The sequence below is a fragment of the Haliotis rubra genome, unplaced genomic scaffold (assembly GCF_003918875.1).
Source record: "Haliotis rubra isolate DU_JTF1 unplaced genomic scaffold, ASM391887v1 Scf339, whole genome shotgun sequence".
In the NCBI taxonomy this organism is placed as follows: domain Eukaryota; kingdom Metazoa; phylum Mollusca; class Gastropoda; order Lepetellida; family Haliotidae; genus Haliotis; species Haliotis rubra.
In genome coordinates, this window is record NW_025767012.1 from 1073189 (window position 1) to 1099113 (window position 25925).

The following is a 25925-nucleotide window of genomic DNA, read 5'->3' on the forward strand; positions in this document are numbered from 1 at the left end:
TGATAAATCTACCTGTTTTCTGCTGAGAAGACCGAGTTGGTATCTTGACAATATTAGATGAGTGTATGGGTGGTTGTGTTAACCCTGTCACGGTAAGTGACACACTGCCCATTCACCTGGACCATGCTAAGTTAACGATCATTGAGTATATATTTTTAAAAGACTCAATTTTTCACAAATTATTTGAATATCATTCTCGCCTTTATAACGAAGAAATTGTTTACAAGATCGAGTTGTGTGTGTTTTCATTTGGTTAGATTGTTTACATGAGTGAATCGCCACCGTGTTTCACATAGAACAGATTTACAGTGTTTACACATTCTATACTCCTGACATCACGTAAGCTGAATGAACGGGGCGTTTGTCATTGTGTTGGTTAAATATTGTCACATTTCTTTTTATGTTATGTAAGTGCTCATACAATATTTGAAACACCATAATTTCCACCTTCAAAGTTCAGTGAGCGAGCTTAGTATTATGATAGTCCTGTTTCGGGCATAGCTATTAAGTCCCCTCAATAGGCGTTACGCTTTCATGCTTACATTTATCATCTTCATACTAAGTATATATATTTTTATTGAATCATTTACATCATTCTAGTTTCGGACAGATTATAAAAACTCATTTTGGAAAATATACAAACATTTTGGTTGATGTTTAACGCCGCACTCAGTAGTATTCCAGTTATAAGGTGGTCAAATGTGTATATGTCCTTGCTGCAGTGTAGGACTGGGAGAGGTTGGGACAAGACTCCCAAATAATCATATCCCTGACTCAGGTAGCCCCTGTCATCAACTTGATGACGTCACAATGCTATGACATCGCTCCACTGCAAGTCTTATGGTAGTACAGTGTTGAGAGATGTACATTTGTCATTGAAAACTAATGAAGAATGATGTTTGATGATAAATAGAATCTCACCCTTGTGTCTACTGATATCAATTACATCATCTCTTGTTGATAAAGGTAAAAATATCCTCGGCAAGCCTTTGATATTTGTAACTTTATCAACTCGTGTTGATATTATTGATATCAGTAGACACGGGTGAGATTCTCTAAATACTAGAAGTAATATGTGTTTTGTGGAGATAATAACACATTTTGGGGGGTGTGGGAAAATACGCCAATTTGGATGACGGTGTGTATTAAAGAGGTAAAAGTTTAGATTTCTTATCCGATAGACAAAGATCTTTCTGCTTTCTGTAACAAAGAGGCAACCAAATTCTGAACAAATCTTCACATTTAATTTTGCAGATCACACCAGCTGACCTTTATTTACAACAAGCCCTATCAAACTGAACCAATCCTCACTTGCCAGGAATTAGTGCATTCATCATAAATACCACACTTTGACTCATCAAAAGCAACATCTATTGATACTTTATGTCAATTTAGTAGTTTTATAATCAGAGTAGATAAAATTGTGTGGAACCTTCATGCTGTGATTGCAGATAAGTTCATCTCAGTGACAACCTAAATCTGTTTCATTAGTGAAATCATAAGCGACAATTAAAATATTTACCAATGTGCTACCTGTATGATCATATCTTCTATTTCAGGTGTACATGAATATTGTAAAAGCATAGCTTAAATAACATGATAGAATTAGCCACAGTGTTTGCCCTAGGCATACCTGTAAAACTTTGAGTCATCATGACTCCCTGGTGTCATGAGAGGGAGTCATGGCCATGTTTTGGGGAGTCAACTTCAGTTTGGAACTTTCATCAAGACATCAACTGGGATTGTTTAATAACGACAAAAAGTACAAAACAAGGTGAGGCAGGTCAGGTATTTAATCAGCACTGAGCAGTTAACTGGCAAACATTTAGTTTTAGAAGTTTAGATTATCTGAACTAAGGACCCAGTAGCATTGTGTCATCAATGACGCAAGCTTCTAAATTCACTGCGTATTTGAGATAATTTGTGCGTCAGATATGCAGGTTTTCTGCATCAGGAGGTAATATCGTTTCACCAAAAAGAAGTCATGTTGTGGGAGAAGGACTGATCTAGCATATTATGAATTATACTTATTCACAAACTTTGTATTCAGAACATTTTGTTTGTTGTCAGGAGTTTTGGCTATCGTGACATAGCATATATAAAAATACATCTCAGTTATACCTAATTATGTGGTAGACAGGGTTGACAGGTTACTAAGTGAAGGTTATCAGCTTCCCCCTTGTGACCATGGTTAATGCACATTCTCAATGTTTGGATTGTCTGCTTGAGAAAATCACAAGTGTGGAGCAAGGATGTCTTCACTGCTGTCACTCCGTATCAGTCAGACCATCGAAAGTGTGTATGCATACAGCCAGGAAACTGATTTGTACTGACCCTATCATAGCATATGTCATAGCTAGGTGATGATGTGTTTCATAAACTTGCAGGTATTCCAATATATCTAAACTTTCTGTATGGACAGCTCTCCAAGGCATGGAACAAGAATATGGCTCTGGGGCAGCATCAGTTGTAACATATTTAACTACCCAGATGTCCTACTTGTGTTTTGATGATATGAATTTATTTCTGAATAGGCCAGAGTCCAGTATACAAGTTACAATTTATATTGCAATAATGATAATAATGCACATGCAATAGGCACATCTCCAGTGGTACTGGGTACTGAAAACTAAATGAACAGTATTGTCTGGTGACAGAATGTTAACAACAAATAAGGATATAAGGTTAGCAGCTTGGTCATTTTGCATATATGATTTTGCACTTACGTTTACGAACTATAGCCCTACAAATGTATTTGTGATCGGATGTTGGTACAGATTGCAAGTCAACACAATGGCAGCAAATGGAATAATATTATAGGCGTAATCTTATAGGTGTTTCTCACAGTTTTTAGTTTTTCTTAGCATACATTTCTCTAATGGAGATATGTGCTGGGAGAGTCAAGATCACCTTCTGGAGGCCTGGGTAGACCTGTCTTATCTCTGCATGTAATCATGGACAAATCTCAGCCTCCACACTAGTCTATATCCAAATCCCTGAACCACATTATTTTCCCTTCTGTCAAGATCTTTCTGTAATGCAAAAGCCCTAAATGAAGTAAGACTAGATTTTCCTCTCATCTGAATCTCTCATGTTGCTGGGGCTCCTTTTCAAGTTTATTGGAGGTATTTGTTTCTATCAAAATTGTACATATTCAGAGACTAAGCATTAGTCTACCTCTAAAGTTAAACACTGCTAATATCCTTCCTCAGGTACAGTTTTTGAAAAAGTATGTAATTTCTCCAATTGTATCAGAATAAATGTAATAGAAGGTGTATCAGAATAAATGTAATGGAAGGAATTTGTTTTCGAAGACATGAATGTTTTCTGGGTAACATCATCTTCCATATTATTCTTGTCCACCGGTCTCCTGATGAAGGGAAGTGCAAGAAAATAGTTACAAGAAATAAAAGAAGTTGTTTTCTATAACAGCTTAATGTTTTCAGGTTCTTCCAGCTTCCAAATGGCCGTGAAAGACTCCAATTTGTTGATGTGCATTGTAGTGTTGGAGTAAGGTGTGTTAAGATGTTTGTGTAGATTACGTTTAGTGCTTGTAAAATACACACAATAAATGAACTAGTTGGGAGGATGTCATTCAACAGTTCTCCACATTGTGTAATGCAGGTGAACATCAGGGCTGCAGCAATTCCACTATGAAGACATATGACAGGTTGTATGTGACTTAAAAACTACACAAAATCCAAACTTATTACAATCTTCATAGTTACTACATGTTGTATGCTACAAGTTCAATTTGCAAGTAAGATTACACCTTTATTCTTTATTTTCACGAGTGGCCATTTGGACATTGTTTTGTTACAGATCACAACAGTGAAGGCTTGAAAGGCGTTTTTTGGTGCAGTTATGAAATTTGGTTTGAACATTTAATCAAAGTAACACAAATTTGAACTACCTACCCATCTTGTAAAATAGATATGAGATGCTCAAGGTTGGTTTTTACCTAATTAATCTCATTAAGTTCATGGAGTGATGTGCTAATAGAAATTGTAAGCCATGACATGTTTGAAATGATTTAATCAATGGTTCCTCCAGTGAATATGTGTATGATATCATTTTAGGTGATATAATTTGGCCATTTGTACACACGAATCAGTGACTGAGCCAGGATGTAATGAATTCATTATCATTTATCTTAGTGTTGACAGTTCCTGTATACCTGAAGTCACACCCTGTTTGTGTGAGTGGTGTAGACAACACACACTGACACCTGCATACTGCTGTGTGACCCCATGGCTTGGAGTAATGACTTTCAACTCTTGACACACTAACTAACATCTCACTCCTGAATAAAGCCTAGCCTACAATACATTCACACTATACTTACAGTTTATTAATGTGCAAGCAGTAGTGAACTCCCTTCTTTCATGTGTCTACCTAGAATGGCCTTGGGTAAGAGTCTTTGAGCTCTGTGTATGGGTCAGTGGATATTGCCTGATCTATGGTGACAAATAAAAGTGTATGTTGTGAGGACACCTTAGTGTCCCTGTCAGAAGTTAAGATGTTCAAAGCTTATTTTGCCTTACCCTGCCATCACAGGTTTTTGCCCTTGTCAATCTCACAGGTCAGTGAGTTTTACATAATACTGCCTGTGGCTACTGCATTAACCGCTTGGAAACAAGGTGGAGGGCGTAGGAAGAACACTTACTCATGTGGTCACAAGTACTCAGGTGGTCCAACAGGGAAGGAACATGCTGGCCCCATGCCTTGAAACTACATCTTGTTTTGAATCACAACTGAAACTACATTAACATAGGTGCCTTCACACCTTATAATCACCTATGTAGTATTTATGGAACTATCAATAACATATAATGTGTCAGGCTTTATACAAAAATAGCATGCATTGAGTTGGTAGAAATAATCTGAATTACACATTGGTTGTACTTGTACAGTAAGCACAATAAATGACATCTTAGGGTAAGGGGAACAGCATTAATTTACAGCTGCTTTTTTAGTACCATGTTCACTGCAATATCATGTTCCACACAAATGTGTGCTATAATATGTGTATTCAAGTGGATCCAGAAAACTCAATAATATAATTGAAAACATGTATGAGCCCTCCCATAACATGGGCAACAACCCCCAAACAGGGGATGGTGACACTCATAGGCCATATGTTGTAACCACCCCACACTCCCATAACATGGGCAACAACCCCCAAACAGGGTATGATGACACTGTCACATAGGCCATATATTGTAACCACCCCGCCCTCCCATAACATGTAAACAACCTCCAGACAGGGTATGATGACACTGTCACATAGGCCATATATTGTAACCACCCCGCCCTCCCATAACATGGGCAACAACCCCCAGACAGGGTATGATGACACTGTCACATAGGCCATATATTGTAACCACCCCGCCCTCCCATAACATGTAAACACAGTTATTTCGACAAATATAAATTTATTTATTTATTTTTTTCAATATTTTTATTCATTTTGGATCATACAATTGATTGGTTTGTGGTTTGTATCAGGAATAATGGACAGGGTAAGCTGTTATAGGTCTGAGTATACCTTAGTATACCTGTTTCAACTTCCTTGATATTCAAAGGTTAGGTGCTGTTTGTGGGCCATTCCTGATGATTTATTGATTTGGGTGGGTTGTAACCAGTCGTGACAGATAATAGACTTTATTCTTCCACAATCTATTACAATATTATAATGTATTGGTTTTAATGTATGCAGTTAGTATCACAAATATTGTGAGTATTCTTTCCTCTGCAATGTAACTGTTATGAACGTAAATAAATAGACAAGTATGTATTTTGTTGGATAATGCTAGGGTCCCAACGGATACATAACAGACATATGGTTCAACACAGGAAACTAGTTGCAAGTAGCTTTCAGGGTTTTTTTCAGCTCAGGAAACAGTTGCTCGTTTCATAATTTTATTTGGACTTGCTGATTGTCCTTACTTCTACAATAAGGGACAGCTCATATGACTAGGGGGGTGATGATGATTTTTATGGAGAAGCATGTACCATGTGAATGACCCCCTTCTAAAATTTATGTACAAAATAAGTGACCCCACCTCCCCTTCCAATAACTTCTAAGTATAATTTTAAACATATTTTTATGTACAAAATTGCTGACCCCCCTAGTACATGTGTTCAAATTTGCTGACACTTCCCCAAGCTCCCCAGAACAAAATTTGGTGACCCCCCTTAAAATCATCATCATATCTCTTTTTCCAAACCAAACAAAGGTATGATGCATGATTTTTCAAAATGCGATGTACCAGTTTTTACAAACTTGTTATTGTAGGTATTCATAAGAATTTTCATATGGGATACTGGTGTAACCGCACAGTTCTTTTAACAATGAAACTGTACTTTATCCTAAGTTTTGCAGATCCAAATTTTGCATAAGTTCCAGCCTCATAGTCGTAGAATCCTGTAGGGCCAAGTCTGAACAGTGCTGCCATTATCAGGCCATCGGCTAGCTGACCACCACTTGAATGTAAACATAACCTTGGCTAGACTTGACCCATAACAGAAACAGTGTATTGACCTGATTAAAAATATTTCACATGACCGCAAATGTCGAACACAAGTAGTATTGGGTCAGCAGATAGATTTGATAGTATATTTGTGTTGGTGTTCGGTACTGAGATCAAGATGACAGATCATTAACAGCTTACTGTACAGGGAAGCCATACTGAATCCCAATATCCTGGGTGCGGTTATTTGAAGGAAAGTGTTGTTGAATACAAAGTTTTCTCTCCATGAAGCCTTACTGTGATTATGGCTGCAGCATTTCATTACCCAATCCATGGCTATTAAAATAATTTACAGCATGATGTACCTTGACGCTTTGACGCTTACATAAAGAGTATTCACCAAGGTGCACTGTTGACATAGCTTATGATTCAGTCAAATACAAACCAGCCTCAAATGTATCCTGACACGTCATGTTTCCTTTAACGTCAAAACATTGGCTCTTTAGCAACGTTCAAACATGTTTAAGCTTCATTTAAAAAAAAATATTGACTGAATCATTAACAGCGTTTAGTTAAATTGAACATGTTTCCATGACTACAGAATAGACATAAAAAACATGGTTTATTTTAATTCTTAGTTTTTTTTGTAAAACTTATGTTGATTTACAACTGACAACTGACATGGATGCAAGTATTCTGCAATACATACATGTACATCATTTTAATGTCTTATAGTCTACAGGGGGTTAGGCTAATAAAGAAAAACATTAAAGGAAGGATTTATCTTCCCCCAAGTCTGTACTGAATGAAATATCCATGGATGTTAAGTAATTCTATCCTTATAATAGGCAATGTGCAAACAGTACATGTATGGATGAAATTCTCGGATCTTGTTTATGGGAACAATTGATTCAGAAAGTTTGGTGTGAAAATTATATATCCTGTGCAGAAGTCAAGTGGCCATTTCATGGTATTCCTCATGGCTGCACATTCTTTACAGTATACATGTAGGTTTGGTAAGGGTACAGAGGTCAGATATGAATGATTTAATCACTGCAAAATATTTGGAGGCCAAGACTCTAAATCACTGGTTGGGAAGTTAATCTGTCATGATACTGTTGGACATATGATGGAGGCATCCTCAAATCTTCACACAGAGAGCTATCAGAGTAAACAAGTCTGATTGTACGGAGGTTATGGTAGCAGAGTTGGCTTTTCTAAGTCAGGAGAAGTAACTGTTTTTGCTCACCCCATGCTTAGCAAGGTACATGTTTTGGATGATTTTTTCGGGAGGCTATTATGTTGCTGCAAGAACATGTTGTCATTCAAGAGCAAACATCGTGGACCAAAAAGCTTCTGTTGTATTTTCATCATACATTACATAAAGCTGACATGTCTGCAGAGCTGTGTTTGCTTGTGCATACAAAATTTAATGTGACAAGGAAAGGAAGAGTTTGTTCATGGAAAATACCTGTTGTTATGATGATTTTCTGAAAAACAATACAACAAACACCAGCATCAACAGCAAGCACAGCAACTCAGATGTCTGTTGAAAGTTTGAACACAAAAAATGTCCTTGCTCAGTTGTTCAAATGCCAGAAAGCACGCCCCCAGGTTTAAGATTTACCAGTCGTTAGCTAGGTTAATATTTGAAAACAAAAGCCAAGATGACATTTTACCTGTTTATTGGCCCAAAAATTCAGCTTGTTTTTTGAAGTTCAGCCATACTTGAAAATGGATATGTAACCCTGGAAGAGTTGGTAACATACTTACTGTGTACTGGCAGTCCTGGTTTGTTATGTACTTGTAACAGAGACACAATCTACAAACCATCAGTCTGTCCGGGTAGTATTATCTGCTGGGCTTGTTACCCTAATGTTTGCATTTATGCCTCGACCAAACTGTGATTTTTGTGTCTCCTATTCAAAGTTATTGTAGAAACTACACTTTGGATCAACCATATTCATGGAATTGGGTGTGCCATGCCATTATGCACACCCCTAACCACCTTCGTGTGTATTACAGATGTTTTTGCAGAACATGCAACTGTATGGTACATGGGTGTGCATATTATTGTCGTGTGTATATTACAAAGATAGAGTTTGGACTAATATTCCCAAAGACAAATGTTACCAGTGATCAAAATAGTGCTTAATATGGGTGCCATGGCACAGTAAATATTGACATGGCACAAATGAAATATTTTCATGCCTAAAATTATACAAACCACAGATTAATTATCTGTGACTCAAATGATTCAAAACCTATGTTCGCATCCAAACAGACTTTTATCAGTGTCACACTCAATCTCACACTGAGTCACAGCTTAACGGGGTGTGACCATTTTGAATGCCAGTGTGCATGACTGGACATCTCATTTTGGATAACATAGTTTCTGGGTTAGCAGAAGATAGTGTCTGTCAAATCAGGTCACTTACCTAATTCTGAAAAATAAGAATAATTCACTTGATGATGTCACTGAAAAGCAAATTTTTAACTGGCATTTATTGCAGTCGGCAGAAACAATCCCAACTCAATTGAAAAGACATGTGTATGTGTCATATTCATCAAAGTTGCCCACACAAGAAACCTGATTTGTGGCTTGAATGTGACAGGTGCAATACTATATATTCTGTACATTTTGAGACTACATCAGAATATTCCACCAACTTGTGCTCATTTAAGGTTATCATTTGAGAAATCACTCACACAGAACATAAATAATGCTTAGAAAACTGGAAATATTATAAACTGATGAAAGTTGTCATCACAAAAGTCAGTCACTGTGATAGGAAAACCTTCTGTTTCATTCCTGTTTGGCCTTTATATCATGTTTGGCCTTTATATCATGTTTGGCCTTTATATCATGTTTGGCCTTTATATCATGTTATACGACTGTGGTGTGGGAGATACTTCTGTCATTGTATGCTGAGAAGACATGAAACTGGCTCTGAACTGAAACAGCTATGTGTTTTTCCATTTGTTTAATTTAAACATTAACTTTGCCATGCCATCGTTAATGGTATTGTAACGCCAAACAGGGGAGGGTATGCTATTTGATGCTCAGTCACTAAAATATGTACCCTTGTGCATGCGAACGTATAACTGTAGAATTTACATAGTCTGATTGATAACCTGGTAGCGCGAGTTTGTTTACAAACATGTCTAAATTCCACCCCCTAATTTGCATTACACTAACGAGTTCGCTAGTTACTCCAAGAAAATATATTGCTGATAAGTGATAAATGTAGGGAATACGTGTTAAGATAATTAAACTTGTGATATGTAAACTATTGTGTTCAGTTTAATTCGCTTGTATAAGAGACTTCTGCGCTGCGCGTCTAGATCATAGAAAACGTCAGCCATGTTGACAATACAATGTACTTGTTCCTGATTGGTCAGTTCCTGGGAGGACCGCCCTTTGACCTCTGACCCGGCATTCCATGCATATATAATTAGCTAGCTGACGTTTACTAATGGCTAGACTTGGCATTGGTTTCTGAACCCGCGAAACTTATACTTTCCATAACTCCGAAACGTTTTGGACAACAACAAGAAACTTTGTGTAAAAACGTACAAGATGCATTTCAACAACAATAATAATTTGTTAATACATTAACATATCTACATATCTACACTTAAAAAGACACCTAGAAAAATACTATAAATCGTGACGACCTAGAGTCAAGTACCAATTGACTGCTAATGCTAATTAGAAATTCCCCAAATTCATTATTAATAATTCTTATAAATCCTGGTTAACATTTACAAATTACTTATATAAAATATACTGAGTCCTGGTGAATGTTCTGCCATCCTCACCTCTTAACTTTGCTTTGATTCTGGCGTATGGATGTTTAGCTGCTTAAAGCCTAAAAAAAATGCAGGCAGATTTACAGTAGCATCTCCCTTTTATCCTTAATTACAATGACGTCACAATCGAAATGCACCTGCTACAGTGACCACGTGACCATGCGAGAGATTCGTAAACGAAGATGGCGGCACCCATAAAACAACCTGCCATTCCTACGCTGTTTGACGATTCTAACAACTATAGGGCTTACGCACATATTTTATTCTGACAGTAAGGTAATAAACGTATTCTCTATATACTTGAGAAATAGTTTAATGACATACAATTGCTTCCTAATGTCATAATCTAACCTAGTGCTCCACCGGAAGTATGATGGACATTCGATTTGACAGTTACGTGCAGAATGACGTAATGACCAGTACGTTTTAGAATAGCTAATGATACCCTATTGCGCTTCAGTATTTCTAAAGAAATGTTTTACATGCTCAACACGTTTCTTGCAACACAAATTCCAAGGTTAGCCTGTTTGAAATTTCTTTACACATGTACCGGTTCCCTGAGATATTCCTTTCCAACTTGACTCATGCTTCCATTATCATCGTATATTATACATCAGCATATCAATGTACATAGGGTTGCTGAACATAGTCAGCTGATGGTGAATATCAAAGATCAAATGTTTCAAATTTCACCTACTGAAAGGTTTGTTCCTGGCATAGCACCATCTCATTTCTTTAAGACTGAACTTAAGAAATGTGGCCTTCATATTGTTTTCTAGAGAAACTTGGTAGTCAGAAAAATTGAACAGATCCTATGTTTGAGCTTCCCCTCACATCACAGCCACAGCTGTTTCTGCTACCGTCACCATTGTTCAACTGTCCCATTGTGCATGTCTGCCAGAGTGTGCACTCTAAATGGATTCTTCCCCACAATTGTCACATTTATAGTACACACTTTATGTAATTTACTAAATATTCAGCTTGTTAAAATTTATTAAAATCAATTTGTTTTTCTTTTTTGATAAAATTCAGTTTTGACCACTTCGAGTTCTAAGTTTTGACATCAGAAAACTGAAACAGAACTCAGATACTCCCTCAACCAGCTCAATAATCACATGAGTGTATTTGTGAAACTTCATGGTGTGTTATGTTGTCTTTTAGAAAGCTTATTTATCACTGCTTATTGTTTAGCAGTGTATATTGATGTAACTTATCAGTCATTTGTATCATCAGATCTAGTGCAAAGTTTGGTTTACCTAAATTCTCATAACATGACCTACGTACACTATGTTCAATTTATATTTGAGGTATGGTAGATCTTGTAAAGGACAGGCTTGGTATGTACGTTTGAGGTATGGTAGATCTTGAAAAGGACAGGCCTGCTATGTACATTTGAGGTATGGTAGATCTTGTAAAGGACAGGCTTGCTATGTACGTTTGAGGTATGGTAGATCTTGTAAAGGGAAGGCTTGGTATGTACGGTTGAGGTATGGTAGATCTTGAAAAGGACAGGCCTGCTATGTACATTTGAGGTATGGTAGATCTTGTAAAGGACAGGCTTGCTATGTACGTTTGAGGTATGGTAGATCTTGTAAAGGACAGGCTTGCTATGTACGTTTGAGGTATGGTAGATCTTGTAAAGGACAGGCTTGGTATGTACGTTTGAGGTATGGTAGATCTTGAAAAGGACAGGTCTGCTATGTACATTTGAGGTATGGTAGATCTTGTAAAGGACAGGCTTGGTATGTACATTTGAGGTATGGTAGATCTTGTAAAGGACAGGTCTGCTATGTACATTTGAGTTATGGTAGATCTTGAAAAGGACAGGCTTGGTATGTACATTTGAGGTATGGTAGATCTTGAAAAGGACAGACCTGCTATGTACATTTGAGGTATGGTAGATCTTGAAAAGGACAGGCCTGCTATGTACATTTGAGGTATGGTAGATCTTGAAAAGGACAGGCCTGCTTTGTACATTTGAGGTATGGTAGATCTTGTAAAGGACAGGCTTGGTATGTACATTTGAGGTATGGTAGATCTTGTAAAGGACAGGCTTGCTATGTACGTTTGAGGTATGGTAGATCTTGTAAAGGACAGGCCTGCTATGTACATTTGAGGTATGGTAGATCTTGAAAAGGACAGGTCTGCTAAGTACGTTTGAGGTATGGTGGATCTTGTAAAGGACAGGTCTGCTATGTATGTTTGAGGTATGGTGGATCTTGTATAGGACAGGTCTGCTATGTACATTTGAGGTATGGTGGATCTTGTAAAGGACAGGTCTGCTATGTACGTTTGAGGTATGGTGGATCTTGTAAAGGACAGGTCTGCTATGTACGTTTGAGGTATGGTGGATCTTGAAAAGGACAGGTCTGCTATGTATATTTGAGGTATGGTGGATCTTGTAAAGGACATGCTTGCTATGTAACATGTGGTAGAGTCTGTCTGTGTGGCTCTGAAGATCACTCCTCTTTTGCTTCCTCCTTCCTGCATTACACACTTGATTGTGTGTTTGTGAAACATTTGTATAATGTATTTGGAGTGTTGTAAGTATACATCTTATTCAATGTCTACATTTGATTAATAGATATTGCCATTTGCCATGGTGTTTTATGTGCCTAAACCTTCTTCAGCTGTTCAGTCACTGTACTTGTCATTCTTAGGTAGTGAAATGTCAGCAGGCTAATATCGATTATAGATGGTTATTCACAGCAAGTGATCCATTTTGTCCTATTGATTAAATGACAGGCTTTATGACATCAGCTGGTAATCAATGACTAACATGTTGTTGTAGATGCCCTATGAGAACACACTTGCTGCAATATCAGTACAGATAACCCACACATGCCCATCCTGTCAGGGGCATACTGTATCACATGGACGACATGCTGCAATATCAGTACAGATAACCCAGACACGCCCATCCTGTCAGGGGCATGCTGTATCACATGGACGACATGTTGCAATATCAGTACAGATAACCCACACGCCCATCCTGTCAGGGGCATACTGTATCACATGGACGACATGCTGCAATATCAGTTCAGATAACCCACACACGCCCATTCTGTCAGGGGCATGCTGTATGACATGGACGACATGCTGCAATATCAGTACAGATAACCCACACACGCCCATCCTGTCAGGGGCATGCTTTATCACATTGATGACATGCTGCAATATCGGTACTGATAACCCACATGCCCATCCTGTAAGGGGCATACTGTATCACATGGACGACATGCTGCAATATCAGTTCAGATAACCCACACACGCCCATCCTGTCAGGGGCATGCTGTATCACATGGACGACATGCTGCAATATCAGTAGAGATAACCCACACGCCCATTGTGTCAGGGGCATGCTGTATCACATTGACGACATGCTGCAATATTGGTACAGATAACCCACACGCTCATCCTGTCAGGGGCATACTGTATCACATGGACGACATGCTGCAATATCAGTTCAGATAACCCACACACGCCCATCCTGTCAGGGGCATGCTGTATCACATGGATCACATGCTGCAATATCGGTACAGATAACCCACACATGCCCATCCTGTCAGGGGCATGCTGTATCACATGGACGACATGCTGCAATATCAGTTCAGATAACCCACACACGCCCATCCTGTCAGGGGCATGCTTTATCACATGGACGACATGCTGCAATATCGGTACAAATAACCCACACACCCATTGTGTCAGGGGCATGCTGTATCACATGGATGTCATGCTGCAATATTGGTACAGATAACCCACAAATGCCAATCCTGTCAGGGGCATGCTTGATCACATGGACGACATGCTGCAATATCAGTACAAATAACCCACACGCCCATCCTGTCAGGGGCATGCTTTATCACATTGACGACATGCTGCAATATCGGTACAAATAACCCACACGCCCATCCTGTCAGGGGCATGCTTGATCACATGGACGACATGCTGCAATATCGGTACAAATAACCCACACGCCCATTGTGTCAGGGGCATGCTGTATCACATGGACGACATGCTGCAATATTGGTACAAATAACCCACACGTCCATCCTGTCAGGGGCATGCTCTATCACATGAACGACATGCTGCAATATCGGTACAGATAACCCACACACGCCCATCCTGTCAGGGGCATGCTGTATCACATTGACGACATGCTGCAATATCAGTACTGATAACCCACACGCCCATTGTGTCAGGGGCATGCTGTATCACATTGACGACATGCTGCAATATCGGTACAAATAGCCCACATGCCCATCCTGTCAGGGGCATGCTTTATCACATGGATGACATGCTGCAATATCGGTACAAATAACCCACACGCCCATCCTGTCAGGGGCGTACTGTATGACATGGACGGCATGCTGCAATATCAGTACAGATAACCCACACACGCCCATCCTGTCAGGGGCATGCTGTATCACATGGATGTCATGCTGCAATATTGGTACAGATAACCCACACATGCCCATTGTGTCAGGGGCATACTGTATCACATGGACGACATGCTGCAATATCAGTACAGATAACCCACACGCCCATCCTGTCAGGGGCATGCTGTATCACATGGACGACATGCTGCAATATTGGTACAGATAACCCACACACGCCCATCCTGTCAGGTACATACTGTATGACATGGACGACATGCTGAAATATCAGTACAGATAACCCACACGCCCATCCTGTCAGGGGCATGCTGTATCACATGGACGACATGCTGCAATATTGGTACAGATAACCCTCACACGCCCATCTTGTCAGGGGCATGCTTTATCACATGGACGACATGCTGCAATATCAGTACAGATAACCCACACACGCCCATCTTGTCAGGGGCATGCTGTATCACATGGACGACATGCTGCAATATCAGTACAGATAACCCACACACGCCCATCTTGTCAGGGGCATGCTTATGCAGGGGGTCTTATCTTGGGTTGCCTTGGTAGACTGCTGTGTGACATTTGTCTGGACCCTATCTTGGGTTGCCTTAGTAGACTGCTGTGTGACATTTGTCTGGTCCTTGGCTTGGGTTGCCTTGGTAGACTGCTGTGTGACATTTGTCTGGTCCTTATCTTGGGTTGCCTTGGTAGACTGCTGTGTGACATTTGTCTGGTCCTTGGCTTGGGTTGCCTTGGTAGACTGCTGTGTGACATTTGTCTGGTCCTTGGCTTGGGTTGCCTTGGTAGACTGCTGTGTGACATTTGTCTGGTCCTTATCTTGGGTTGCCTTGGTAGACTGCTGTGTGACATTTGTCTGGACCCTAGCTTGGGTTGCCTTGGTAGACTGCTGTGTGACATTTGTCTGGTCCTTGGCTTGGGTTGCCTTGGTAGACTGCTGTGTGACATTTGTCTGGTCCTTATCTTGGGTTGCCTTGGTAGACTGCTGTGTGACATTTGTCTGGACCCTAGCTTGGGTTGCCTTGGTAGACTGCTGTGTGACATTTGTCTGGTCCTTGGCTTGGGTTGCCTTGGTAGGCTGCTGTGTGACATTTGTCTGGTCCTTATCTTGGGTTGCCTTGGTAGACTGCTGTGTGACATTTGTCTGGACCCTAGCTTGGGTTGCCTTGGTAGACTGCTGTGTGACATTTGTCTGGTCCTTGGCTTGGGTTGCCTTGGTAGGCTGCTGTGTGACATTTGTCTGGACCCTAGCTTGGGTTGCCAACATGAGTCCGCCCTGATGCATCATAGAAAAACTTGTAAACACTTTTTACTTCTCCTTACCCTGCCTGGCATGAGGTGGTGAAACAAAGATTGGTTGGCTGTGACTCAGTATTCTGTATCTCATTGCGGTCTACACATTGATATGGTCTGGTAGTTCAACCCTACTTAACCTTACGTCCTTACATGTCAAGTCTTTCTCCATCATTACTTTTTGATGCAGCTGAAATCAGGAATCTTAAAAATCTTGATTCTTTTGAAAACCAGCACATTTTAAGGGTACATTAAACCTGCTTTATTGATGCTGACTTTAGCATACTGTGCCACCTCAAGTTTGAAGTTACATCATATAATTGTTAATGTTCTCTTTCAAAGTTTCACATCTTCCTTGTGATGATGTCTATTGCTGCTCCATTTGCTAAGCCCCATCTTTTTATGTATCATGCACACTTCTTTCCCCGTTGGATTGACCTATGTGTAGGGGTGCACATGTGTGCATACAAAAAGTTGTGACTTCTTTTTCCCATAACACTGTAAACAGCAATCAAGAAATAAATGAAGAAGTACAAATGTCAATCCTGTTATTACACATCTGGTAATAAAACATTGTAAACATGGTATATCTGGACTTTGGCAGTGTTGGGATTCAGCAGAAATTGTTCGAGTTGTCTCTGAAATATTAACACTGCTGTTATTTCAAAGTGACGCCCTTAGACATCGCGGTCTTCTCGCAAGAGAGTCTGTTTTGGTGGATATCAACACTTGTGTCTCACTTGTCTTGATGTATTATAGATTGTAATAAAAAATGCTGGTAAGCATATTGAGCTGATTATCGATAATTAATTAATACCAGTTGAAACAGTCCATCGAGTGTTGCAACAACTGGACCTGTGTTTGACAGACTGCTGATTGGTGGGTTTGTTTATTCCCGTCCCTTTAGTTGGCACGAGTTTCAGTAATTTCATGTTGGCGATGATCATGGACATAAGATAGATACAGGAACATTGTGTGCTTTACCTGTGATGTTGACACTGATACAGTTGGACCAGATCATTACTTGCGTAAGAATGTATTGATTTGTCTCGTCGTACAGAAATCAATACCCCAGGAAATGTCACACTGTCACCGGATGATGTTTCATCGGATATCTTACCTCAACACTCAAAACTGATTATGTCAAGCATATACTTAAGTCTATGACAAATCTGAGTATCCCTATCAAAAATTGAGTAATATCTCATATTGCAGTCTCACTTTGTACAATAGTCCATCATCATGATCATGACTGTATCATGGAGTAATGATTTGTACAAAAATTCATTATTTATTATTACCACTACAAGCGATATACATGTATTAGGATTCACATATTAGGAAAATATAAATATAGAATATTAGTGTCATCCTGATCAGTAATAGCTTAGAGAACGACTCCAGTCAAAAGTAATAAAAACCCATGTTACAGACATACTATTCAAAAAGGGTATACGCAGTGTATGAAATAAGGCCGTCCGACCGCCCGAGACGGCTTAGATTTCAGACGGGCGGTCTAGATTTACAGCTAGCCAGCCCGATGGGCTGGTAAAAAATTTAGATCTACACTGTTTGATAAATTGCCATGAAAAATTAAGTGTTAATATTAATTATTACTCTGTCTGATAGTCAACCTGGGTTCATTATGAGCAGGCTGTACTATATAACCTAGGAATGATCTGGTGGGGTGTTATTATGAAGTTTAGTGATGATTGTGTTTCTATGTTTTCAGCTAATCGGCTGCCTGCTGGTTGCCGTAGGGATATATGCCTTTATTGAGAAGAACCGCTTTTCTCACGTAGACATCCAGAATGTGTATGATATCATCTTTGACCTGTCGATCATCTTCATCGTCGTGGGCATTATCATCTTCTTCCTGGGCTTCTCAGGATGTGTGGGCGCGCTCTCAGGGAAAACACATGCCTTCTCAAGTTTGTAAGTAGCTAGTCATTACAGCATTGTAAACAGGATGTTGATGTTCCAAAGATACAATAAATGTACATCTTCATGATAGTGCTGTCATTGTTTGTATATATTCACGACAATGGGCCACACCCTGAATTTTGAATATCAATACCCCTGAGTGTTGAAGCTTGGGAACCTGGCGTCCGTTTCACGAAGCTCTCGTAGTGCTACGACTATCAAAAGTCAATGTTACAGTGTAGAAAGTATGAATGCTACAAGAAAAGTTACGAGATCTTAGGCTTACGAAGCTTTGTGAAACGGGGCCCTGTTCTGTGGATACCAATGCCTTGCCACATCTGCAGGGTAACTGCTAGATAGCTGTTTGCACCAGTGTGAATGTACAACTGAATACAACAGCAGTCGGTTCGCTTCATCAGCTGTGGATACAACAAATACAACATACATGTCTACTCTCAGTTCTAAGAGAAATGGTCATACCAGGCTCTGGCGATTAGAAGAGATTCTCTTCTTCCATCCAGTGCAATGTGTGTGCTGACAAAGGTGGGTTCCAGCTGTCTGTTGGCAGTAGCTGACACTAGCAGATGGAGTTGGTTCACCTTAGAAGGGAGGATTACCCGTCTTTACCAAGTTCTCTCAAGCCAATGCTTGCTGATTATTCCTAGTCAGAACACGGTGTTATCATGTCTCCACTGGACAGGTTTCTACAAGTTTCCCATGTACAGCACGGTTGTCTCAACGCTCACGTCTTCTTTAGTCTTCAATTTACATTCCGTCCTTCAATCATAAGTTTATGTGTTCCCATAGACTTGTATATATAAATGTTTGTGTCTGTTTCAGTTCTACATAATTATCATCATCATCTTCCTGCTGGAGGTGGCTGGGGCTGTGCTGGCATTTGTGTTCCGAGACAAGGCCAAAGATTTCGTCATCAGTGTTCTTCAGCAAAACCTCATCACCCGATACGAGGACGACCCAGATGCACAGAACTTTATTGATTTTGTGCAGGAAAATGTAAGTCATTATGTAAGCAATACTGAGTTATTGTTGGTAGTTGACGGTTGTTATATCGGCAGGTGACATCCCATACTGGAATCAGCTTCATGCTGTCATCTGTGTATACCACTCATGTACTATACAACTAACATTTCTGTCATCAGTCATGACAGATATAGTGCAGTGGTATGAAAGAACAATGTTTTCTTTGTCTTCTCTTGAGTATTTTTACATACTAGTTTTAAATATACATGATTTGAAAGAAAATCTGGAATTAGCAATATGTACTCATGGAAATGAATAAGGGAACACATGAAAGTACAAGTGTTCCTTTATTTATTTTCAGAATTTCACCCACAGTTCAATACATACCTTATGAAGAAACCTGGTAAAGAATAAAGGAACACATGTACTTTCAGGGGTTCCCTTATTCGTTTCCATGAGTATATATCTCATATGTGTAGATAAAACCTACTTGTCCCTGATAGTTTGTTTTACTTGTGTCTGTCAGGTCCGATGCTGTGGTGTCACAAGTAGTGGGTACAAGGACTGGAACTCCAACCCATACTACAACTGTACTGAGCTCAACAAGAGTAGACTGCGGTGCTTTGTACCCCACTCCTGCTGCATCAACCAGAACTCCATCTCAGTGAGTCCTCTAACTTCTCCATTTCCTTCTTCCACCCCATAACTTTACTTCTTCTTTTCCTACTCCTCCATCTGCTATTTCTCCCACTACTCCTCCTTCTACTCAAACTTGTCCTCATTCTTCTGGTTCTACTTCAACTCTTCTTCCTCCTATTACTGGCACACTTTACCTCTCCTCCTCCTCCTCCTCCTCCTCCTGCTCCTACTCCTACTCCTACTACTACTACGACTACTACTACTACTACTACTAACTGCCTCCGTGGTGTAGTGGTTAGAGCGTCCGCCCGGAGAGCCCCGACCGCGTTAAAATATGGTACTTGTTGGTACCTGTCTGGTGCTCGGCATTAATGGGTATGACCCGTGAAGATCCGGGGTAGAATAGGTCTTCAGCAACCCATGCTTGCCACAAAAAGCGTGACTATGCTAGTCGTATGAGGCGACTAACGGGATCGGGTGGTCAGGCTCGCTGACTTGGTTGACACATGTCATCGGTTCCCAATTGTGCAGATCGATGGTCATGATGTTGATCACTGGATTGTCTGGTCCAGACTCAATTATTTACAGACCGCCGCCATATAGCTGGAATATTGCTGAGTGCGGCGTAAAACTAAACTCACTCACTCATTAATGGGTACAACAAGGACTGGTCGGCTCGGAGTCAGTATAATGTGTCTGAGTGGGGTATTCATGCTTCACTGCGGCATGGTATCTCAGTGGGCTAGCACTATAAAACCAGCTAAGTCTGGGCTAGTACAAGCAGCCACATACACATACACACGCATGCACGTCGTGATATGAGCGAAATATTCTCAAGCACATTAAACCCAATTTCACCTCACCTCACTACTACTACTACTACTACAGTCAACTGTCGTTAATCCGACACTTGTGGTTGCAGAGAAATATGTCGGATTAACGAAAATGTCGGATTAATGTATTTGTGTGAAAATATCAATGTTTACTAAATGTCATGATCGTCATACTGTTGCATGCATATCAGAAATGGTAGATCTAGTTATCTTCATCGTATGTAAAAATATTCACAGAAATAAAAAATACTAACAATACATACTTGTTTTTATTTATTAACATTCATAGATGGCATAACATACATATACAATCACATAAGCGATTCATCTATTTCATGTTGGCGAACAGTTTCATATCATGTTTTTACCGCATATCAGCTGCCATTATGACCCGGATGTTACAGTTTCCATACAACTAATTCCACATACAACTAATTCCATAATAACATGTGGACGTCTAATGTACACTCAGGCGTGTATCATAACATATATAATTTATAACTTGAAAAAATCTTTGATGGTCATTAACATCAAACACATCTAAGTGGTGTGTCAGAAATGTTTGCAAAGTATTCAACGATGTTTTGGCCTCAGATAGCTTGAAGCATTGGAATCAGTCATAGAGACGCTCAACCACTAAGCAGACTGCTTCAGGATGTCAGATACGGTTGATCGTCCAATCTTCACATCAAACTTCTGCTCAGCAAAAGTGATGACTTCTTGTTGTGTTGTCTGGGGTTTGTCTTTCTTCAAAAGGAGATTTCTTTCTTGATCAATGGCGTTAACTTCTACAAGGGGTCGCTTAGCAGGTGGTGTACTCGTGACCAATATCTTGTGATGAAAACTCATGTCGGTTGTATCATACACATTTTATACAGCTCGCTCCACTGTTATTTCTTGATTAAATCGTCTCAATTAATTATCCTGTGTTCCTAATTAACAAGTTTGATGTTCACTGACGCCGCTGTCAAGCAGCCAGTAAGGCAAACGCTAATTATCGCTCACGTGTGATTGTTTGTATACGGTCGGTTGATTGTCGGATTAACGAATGTTTTTACACTGTATTTACAATAATCAGCTGCTAGATTGGTGTGTCGGAGTCGGAATGCGAGAATGTCAGATTAACGAGAGAGTAATTATCACTGTTTTAAATGGTTCCCTAATTTTTTGTCAGATTAACGTGATTGTCGGATTAATGAGTGTCGGATTATCGAGAGCTGACTGTACTTCATTTCAGTATAAAACTCTGTGTGAGAAGTACATACCTACTCAATTAATATCATACCCTATGCGTGATAAATATAGCATGCTTTTGGCATCAACGGATGCTAATGTCGTTAGAAAGCTGGGCATGAGTATTTATTATGCAAATTCCTTCAAAATAACCCGTTAATTAACTAATATTCTCCATATATGTATATGGTGTCGGAAAGCGAAATTCAATATTCCCTATTCCTGTAAAGCGAAAACCAAAGTTGTGCTAGAAGTGCCGCGCAAGTGAATTGCTATGAAAACATCGGATTACCATACTTCAGATTAGCCAGCGACCCCAATACTCAATATCTGAGCCTCTTAACTGAGATGAAGTTTCCTGCTACCTGAGTAAGCTGAGTTGAGGCCACCTTGGCGCCAGCGCCAGTGACCTGGTTGTTCGAGTAGATCTACACTATGCCGTAACCATATTGTCAAATACATTATATGCTGAATGAACTGTTGAACATGGTCCGGAGGCCTACACGCTTCATGAACAAAAATCTATGTACTACTACATTTCAGCACCACTTCTTCCTCTTCCCACCTCTGCTCCTGCTAGTGCATCTACCTCTCTCCATCCTCTACTTCTGCTCCTTCTGCATCTGCCTCTCTCCATCCTCTACTTCTGCTCCTTCTGCATCTGCCTCTCTCCATCCTCTACTTCTGCTCCTTCTGCATCTGCCTCTTTCCATCCTCTACTTCTGCTCCTTCTCCTGCATCTGCCTCTCTCCATCGTCTACTTCTGCTCCTTCTCCCTCTGCTCTGCCTCTCCCATCCTCTACTCTGCTCCTTCTGCATCTGCCTTTCTCCATCCTGCTCTATCCTGCCCCTTTCTGCCCTGTGACTCCTTTCTCCATCCTCCATCCCTCCTTCTCCTCTCTCCTTCATCTCTGCATCTTCTCCTGCATCTGCCTTTCTCCATCCACTACTTCTGCTCCTTTTCCTCATCTGCATCTCCCTCCTTCTCCTCCATCTACCTCTCTCCTGTCCCTACTCCTTCTCCTGATCTTTCCTCCATCCCTCTACTTCTGCCCTTCTCTCCTGCATCTGCCTTTTCTCCATCCCTCTCTTCTGCTCCTGTCTCTTCCATCCTCTACTTCTGCCCTCTCTCCATCCCTACTTCTGTTACTGCCTCTACTCCTGCATCTGCCTTTCTCCATCCCTCTACTTCTGTTCTTCTCCTGCATCTGCCTTTCTCCATCCTCTACTTCTGCTCCTTCTCCCTGCATCTGCCTTTCTCCATCCCTCTCTCTTCCTTCCTTCTCCTCCTCTCCTGCCTGTCTCCCTCCATCTCTCTACTTCTGCTCCTTCATCTCCTGCATCTGCCTCCTCTCCATCTCTACTTCTGCTCCTCCTGCATCTGCCTCCTCTCTCCATCTGTGTACTTCTGCTCCTTCTCCTGCATCTGCCTGTCTCCCATCCTCTACTTGCTGTCTGTCCTCCTGCATCTCCTCTCCATCCATCTGCTGTCCATCTGTTCTCCTTCGTCTGTGCATCTGTTCCTCCTCTGATCTGCCTCTCTCTCCCTCCTCTCCTTCTGCTCCTTCTGCATCTGCCTTTCTCCATCCCTCTCTTCTGCTCCTTCTCCTGTGATCTGCCTTTCTCCATCCTCTGCTTCTGCTGCTCCTCCTGTATCTCTCTCTCCATCCTCTGCTTCTCTGTCTCCTGTCCTGTCATCTGCCTCTCTGTGATCCTCTACTTTTGCTTCTCTTCTCCTCATCTGCCTCCATCTTCTTTCTGCTCTTCTCCAGCATCTGCCTCTCCTCATCCTCTCTACTTCTGCATCCTTCTCCTGCATCTGCCTCTCTCCATCCCTTCTCCTTCCTCTTCTCCCTGCATCTGCCTCTCTCCATCCCTCTGCTTCTTCCTCCCTCTGCCTCTCTCTTCTCTCCTGCATCTGCCTCTCTCCATCCTCTACTTCTCCTCCTGATCTCTCCTCCATCCATCCTTCTTCTGCTCCTTCTCCTGCATCTGCCTTCTCTCCATCCTCTCCTTCTCTGCTTCCTCCACCATCTGCCTCTCTCCATCCTCTGCTTCTGTCCTTCTCCTGCATCTGCCTTTCTCCATCCCTTCTACTTCTGCTCCTTTCTCCTCCATCCTGCATCCTCTCCTCCATCTTCTCTCTCTCCTCCTCCTTCCTCCTCCATCTGCCTCTCTCCATCCCTCTGTCTTCTGCTCCTTCTCCTGCATCTCCTCTCCATCCTCTTCTACTTCTGTCCTCTCCAGCATCTGCCTCTCCATCCATCTTCTACTTCTGTCTCCTCTCTCCCACCTCATCTCCCTCCTTCTCCATCCCTCTACTTCTCTCCTTCTCCCTGCATCTGCCTCTCTCCATCCTCTACTTCTGCTCCTCCTCCTGCATCTGCCTCTCTCATCCTCTGCTTCTGTCCTCCTCCTCTCCTCCATCTCTCCTTCCTTCTCCCACTGCCTCTCTCCATCCTCTACTTCTGCTCCTTCTCTCCTGCATCTGCCTTTCTCCATCCTCTACTTCTGCTCCTTCTCCTGCATCTGCCTTTCTCCATCCTCTACTTCTGCTGCTCCTCCTGCATCTGCCTCTCTCCATCCTCTCTACTTCTGCTCCTCCTGCATCTGCCTCTCTCCATCCTCTACTTCTGCTCCTTCTCCTGCATCTGCCTCTCCTCTCCATCCCTCTGCTCTGCTCCTCTCCATCCTCTACTTCTGCTCCTCCTGCATCTGCCTCTCTCCATCCTCTACTTCTGCTCCTTCTCCCTGCATCTGCCTCTCTCCATCCTCTACTTCTGCTGCTCCAGCATCTGCCTCTCTCCATCCTCTGCTTCTGCTCCTTCTCCTGCATCTGCCTCTCTCCATCCTCTACTTCTGCTCCTTCTCAAGCATCTGCCTCTCTCCATCCTCTACTTCTGCTCTCCATCCTCTCCTGTGCATACTCCTCTCTTTACTCTCTTCTACCCCTTCATCTTCTACTCCTACTCCTACAGATATAAACTGGAGATGCTTAACATTATTATGAACATAATTATAAAAAAAAAGATGTTACAAATGATGTTTTGTTTCATGCTATTTCATGTTTATATATTATTATTGAATATTTTCACAGGATGGGGTGCCAAATATACTCTGTGGAGCTGATGCCCTTCAGGAATCTGTAAGTACACAAGGAAATAAGTAAGGTTCCTTGAAACTGCCAACAGATACTGGTTTGGAAGTATTGTCAATATTCAGAGTTCTCTCCCTTGCACTGCTGTTGTCTTTGGTCTTGACTGACTGACTGAGTTTAGTTTTACGCCGCTTTTAGCAATATTCCAGCAACATCATGGCCGGGGACACCAGAAATGGGCTTCACACATTGTACCCATGTGGGGATTCGAACCCGGGTCTTGGCGTGACGAGTCAACGCTTAAGCCACTAGGCTACCCCACCGCCCCCTTTGGTCTTGAGATTAACTATATGTTTCTACTGTACTGATAGAAACAGTGTGTCATCATGCTCATGCTACTTTGTATCTGATTGCAGGCAACTAAGGCAGGTCAATCTGTGTACACCATGGGCTGTGTTGATGCCATGATCAAGCTGGCTGAGGACAACTTGCCTCTTCTTGGGGGTATCATCATAGCTGTCACAGTGCCACAGGTACATGCTAATAATTGTCAACACATTGTCACTGTGTCACATGTACATGCTCAGTATTGTCAGCACATTGCCACAGGTACATGCTCAGAATTGTCAACACATTGTCACTGTGTCACATGTACATCCTCAGTATTGTCAACACATTGCCACGAGTACATGCTCAGTATTGTCAGCACATTGCCACAGGTACATGCTCAGAATTGTCAACACATTGTCACTGTGTCACATGTACATCCTCAGTATTGTCAACACATTGCCACGAGTACATGCTCGGTATTGTCAACACATTGCCACAAGTACATGCTCAGTATTGTCAACAGATAGTCAACTTCACATATACATCCTCAATCTTGTCAACAAATTGTCACAGTGACACAGGTACATGCTCAGTATTGTCAACACATTGTCACAGGTACATTCTCAGTATTGTCAACACATTGTCATTACCCCAGGTGCATGCTCAGTATTGTCAACACATTGTCATTACCCCAGGTGCATGCTCAGTATTGTCAGCACATTGTCACAGGTACATTATTGTTATGCACTGTCACAGTGTCCCAGGTACGTGCTGAATATTGTTAACATAGTGTCCCAGGTATGTGCTGAATATTGTCAGTGTCACATGCTTACCACTGTCCACATATTCACTAACACTGCAAAATGGAAAAATAAAGAATTATGATTATGTAATTTTA

The 25925-nt window shown here is 41.1% G+C and overlaps 1 protein-coding gene across 1 annotated transcript in view; it reads left to right on the top strand.

Annotated features, from left to right (window-relative positions):
* Nucleotides 1-25925, top strand: part of LOC124284563 (tetraspanin-33-like) — a 33746-nt gene that overhangs the window by 187 nt on the left and 7634 nt on the right. The window contains 6 exon segments of the mRNA XM_046720651.1: nucleotides 17724-17891; nucleotides 17894-17926; nucleotides 18755-18928; nucleotides 19422-19559; nucleotides 24698-24745; nucleotides 25114-25230. Of these exon segments, the coding sequence (XP_046576607.1) occupies nucleotides 17724-17891; nucleotides 17894-17926; nucleotides 18755-18928; nucleotides 19422-19559; nucleotides 24698-24745; nucleotides 25114-25230 (678 nt within the window).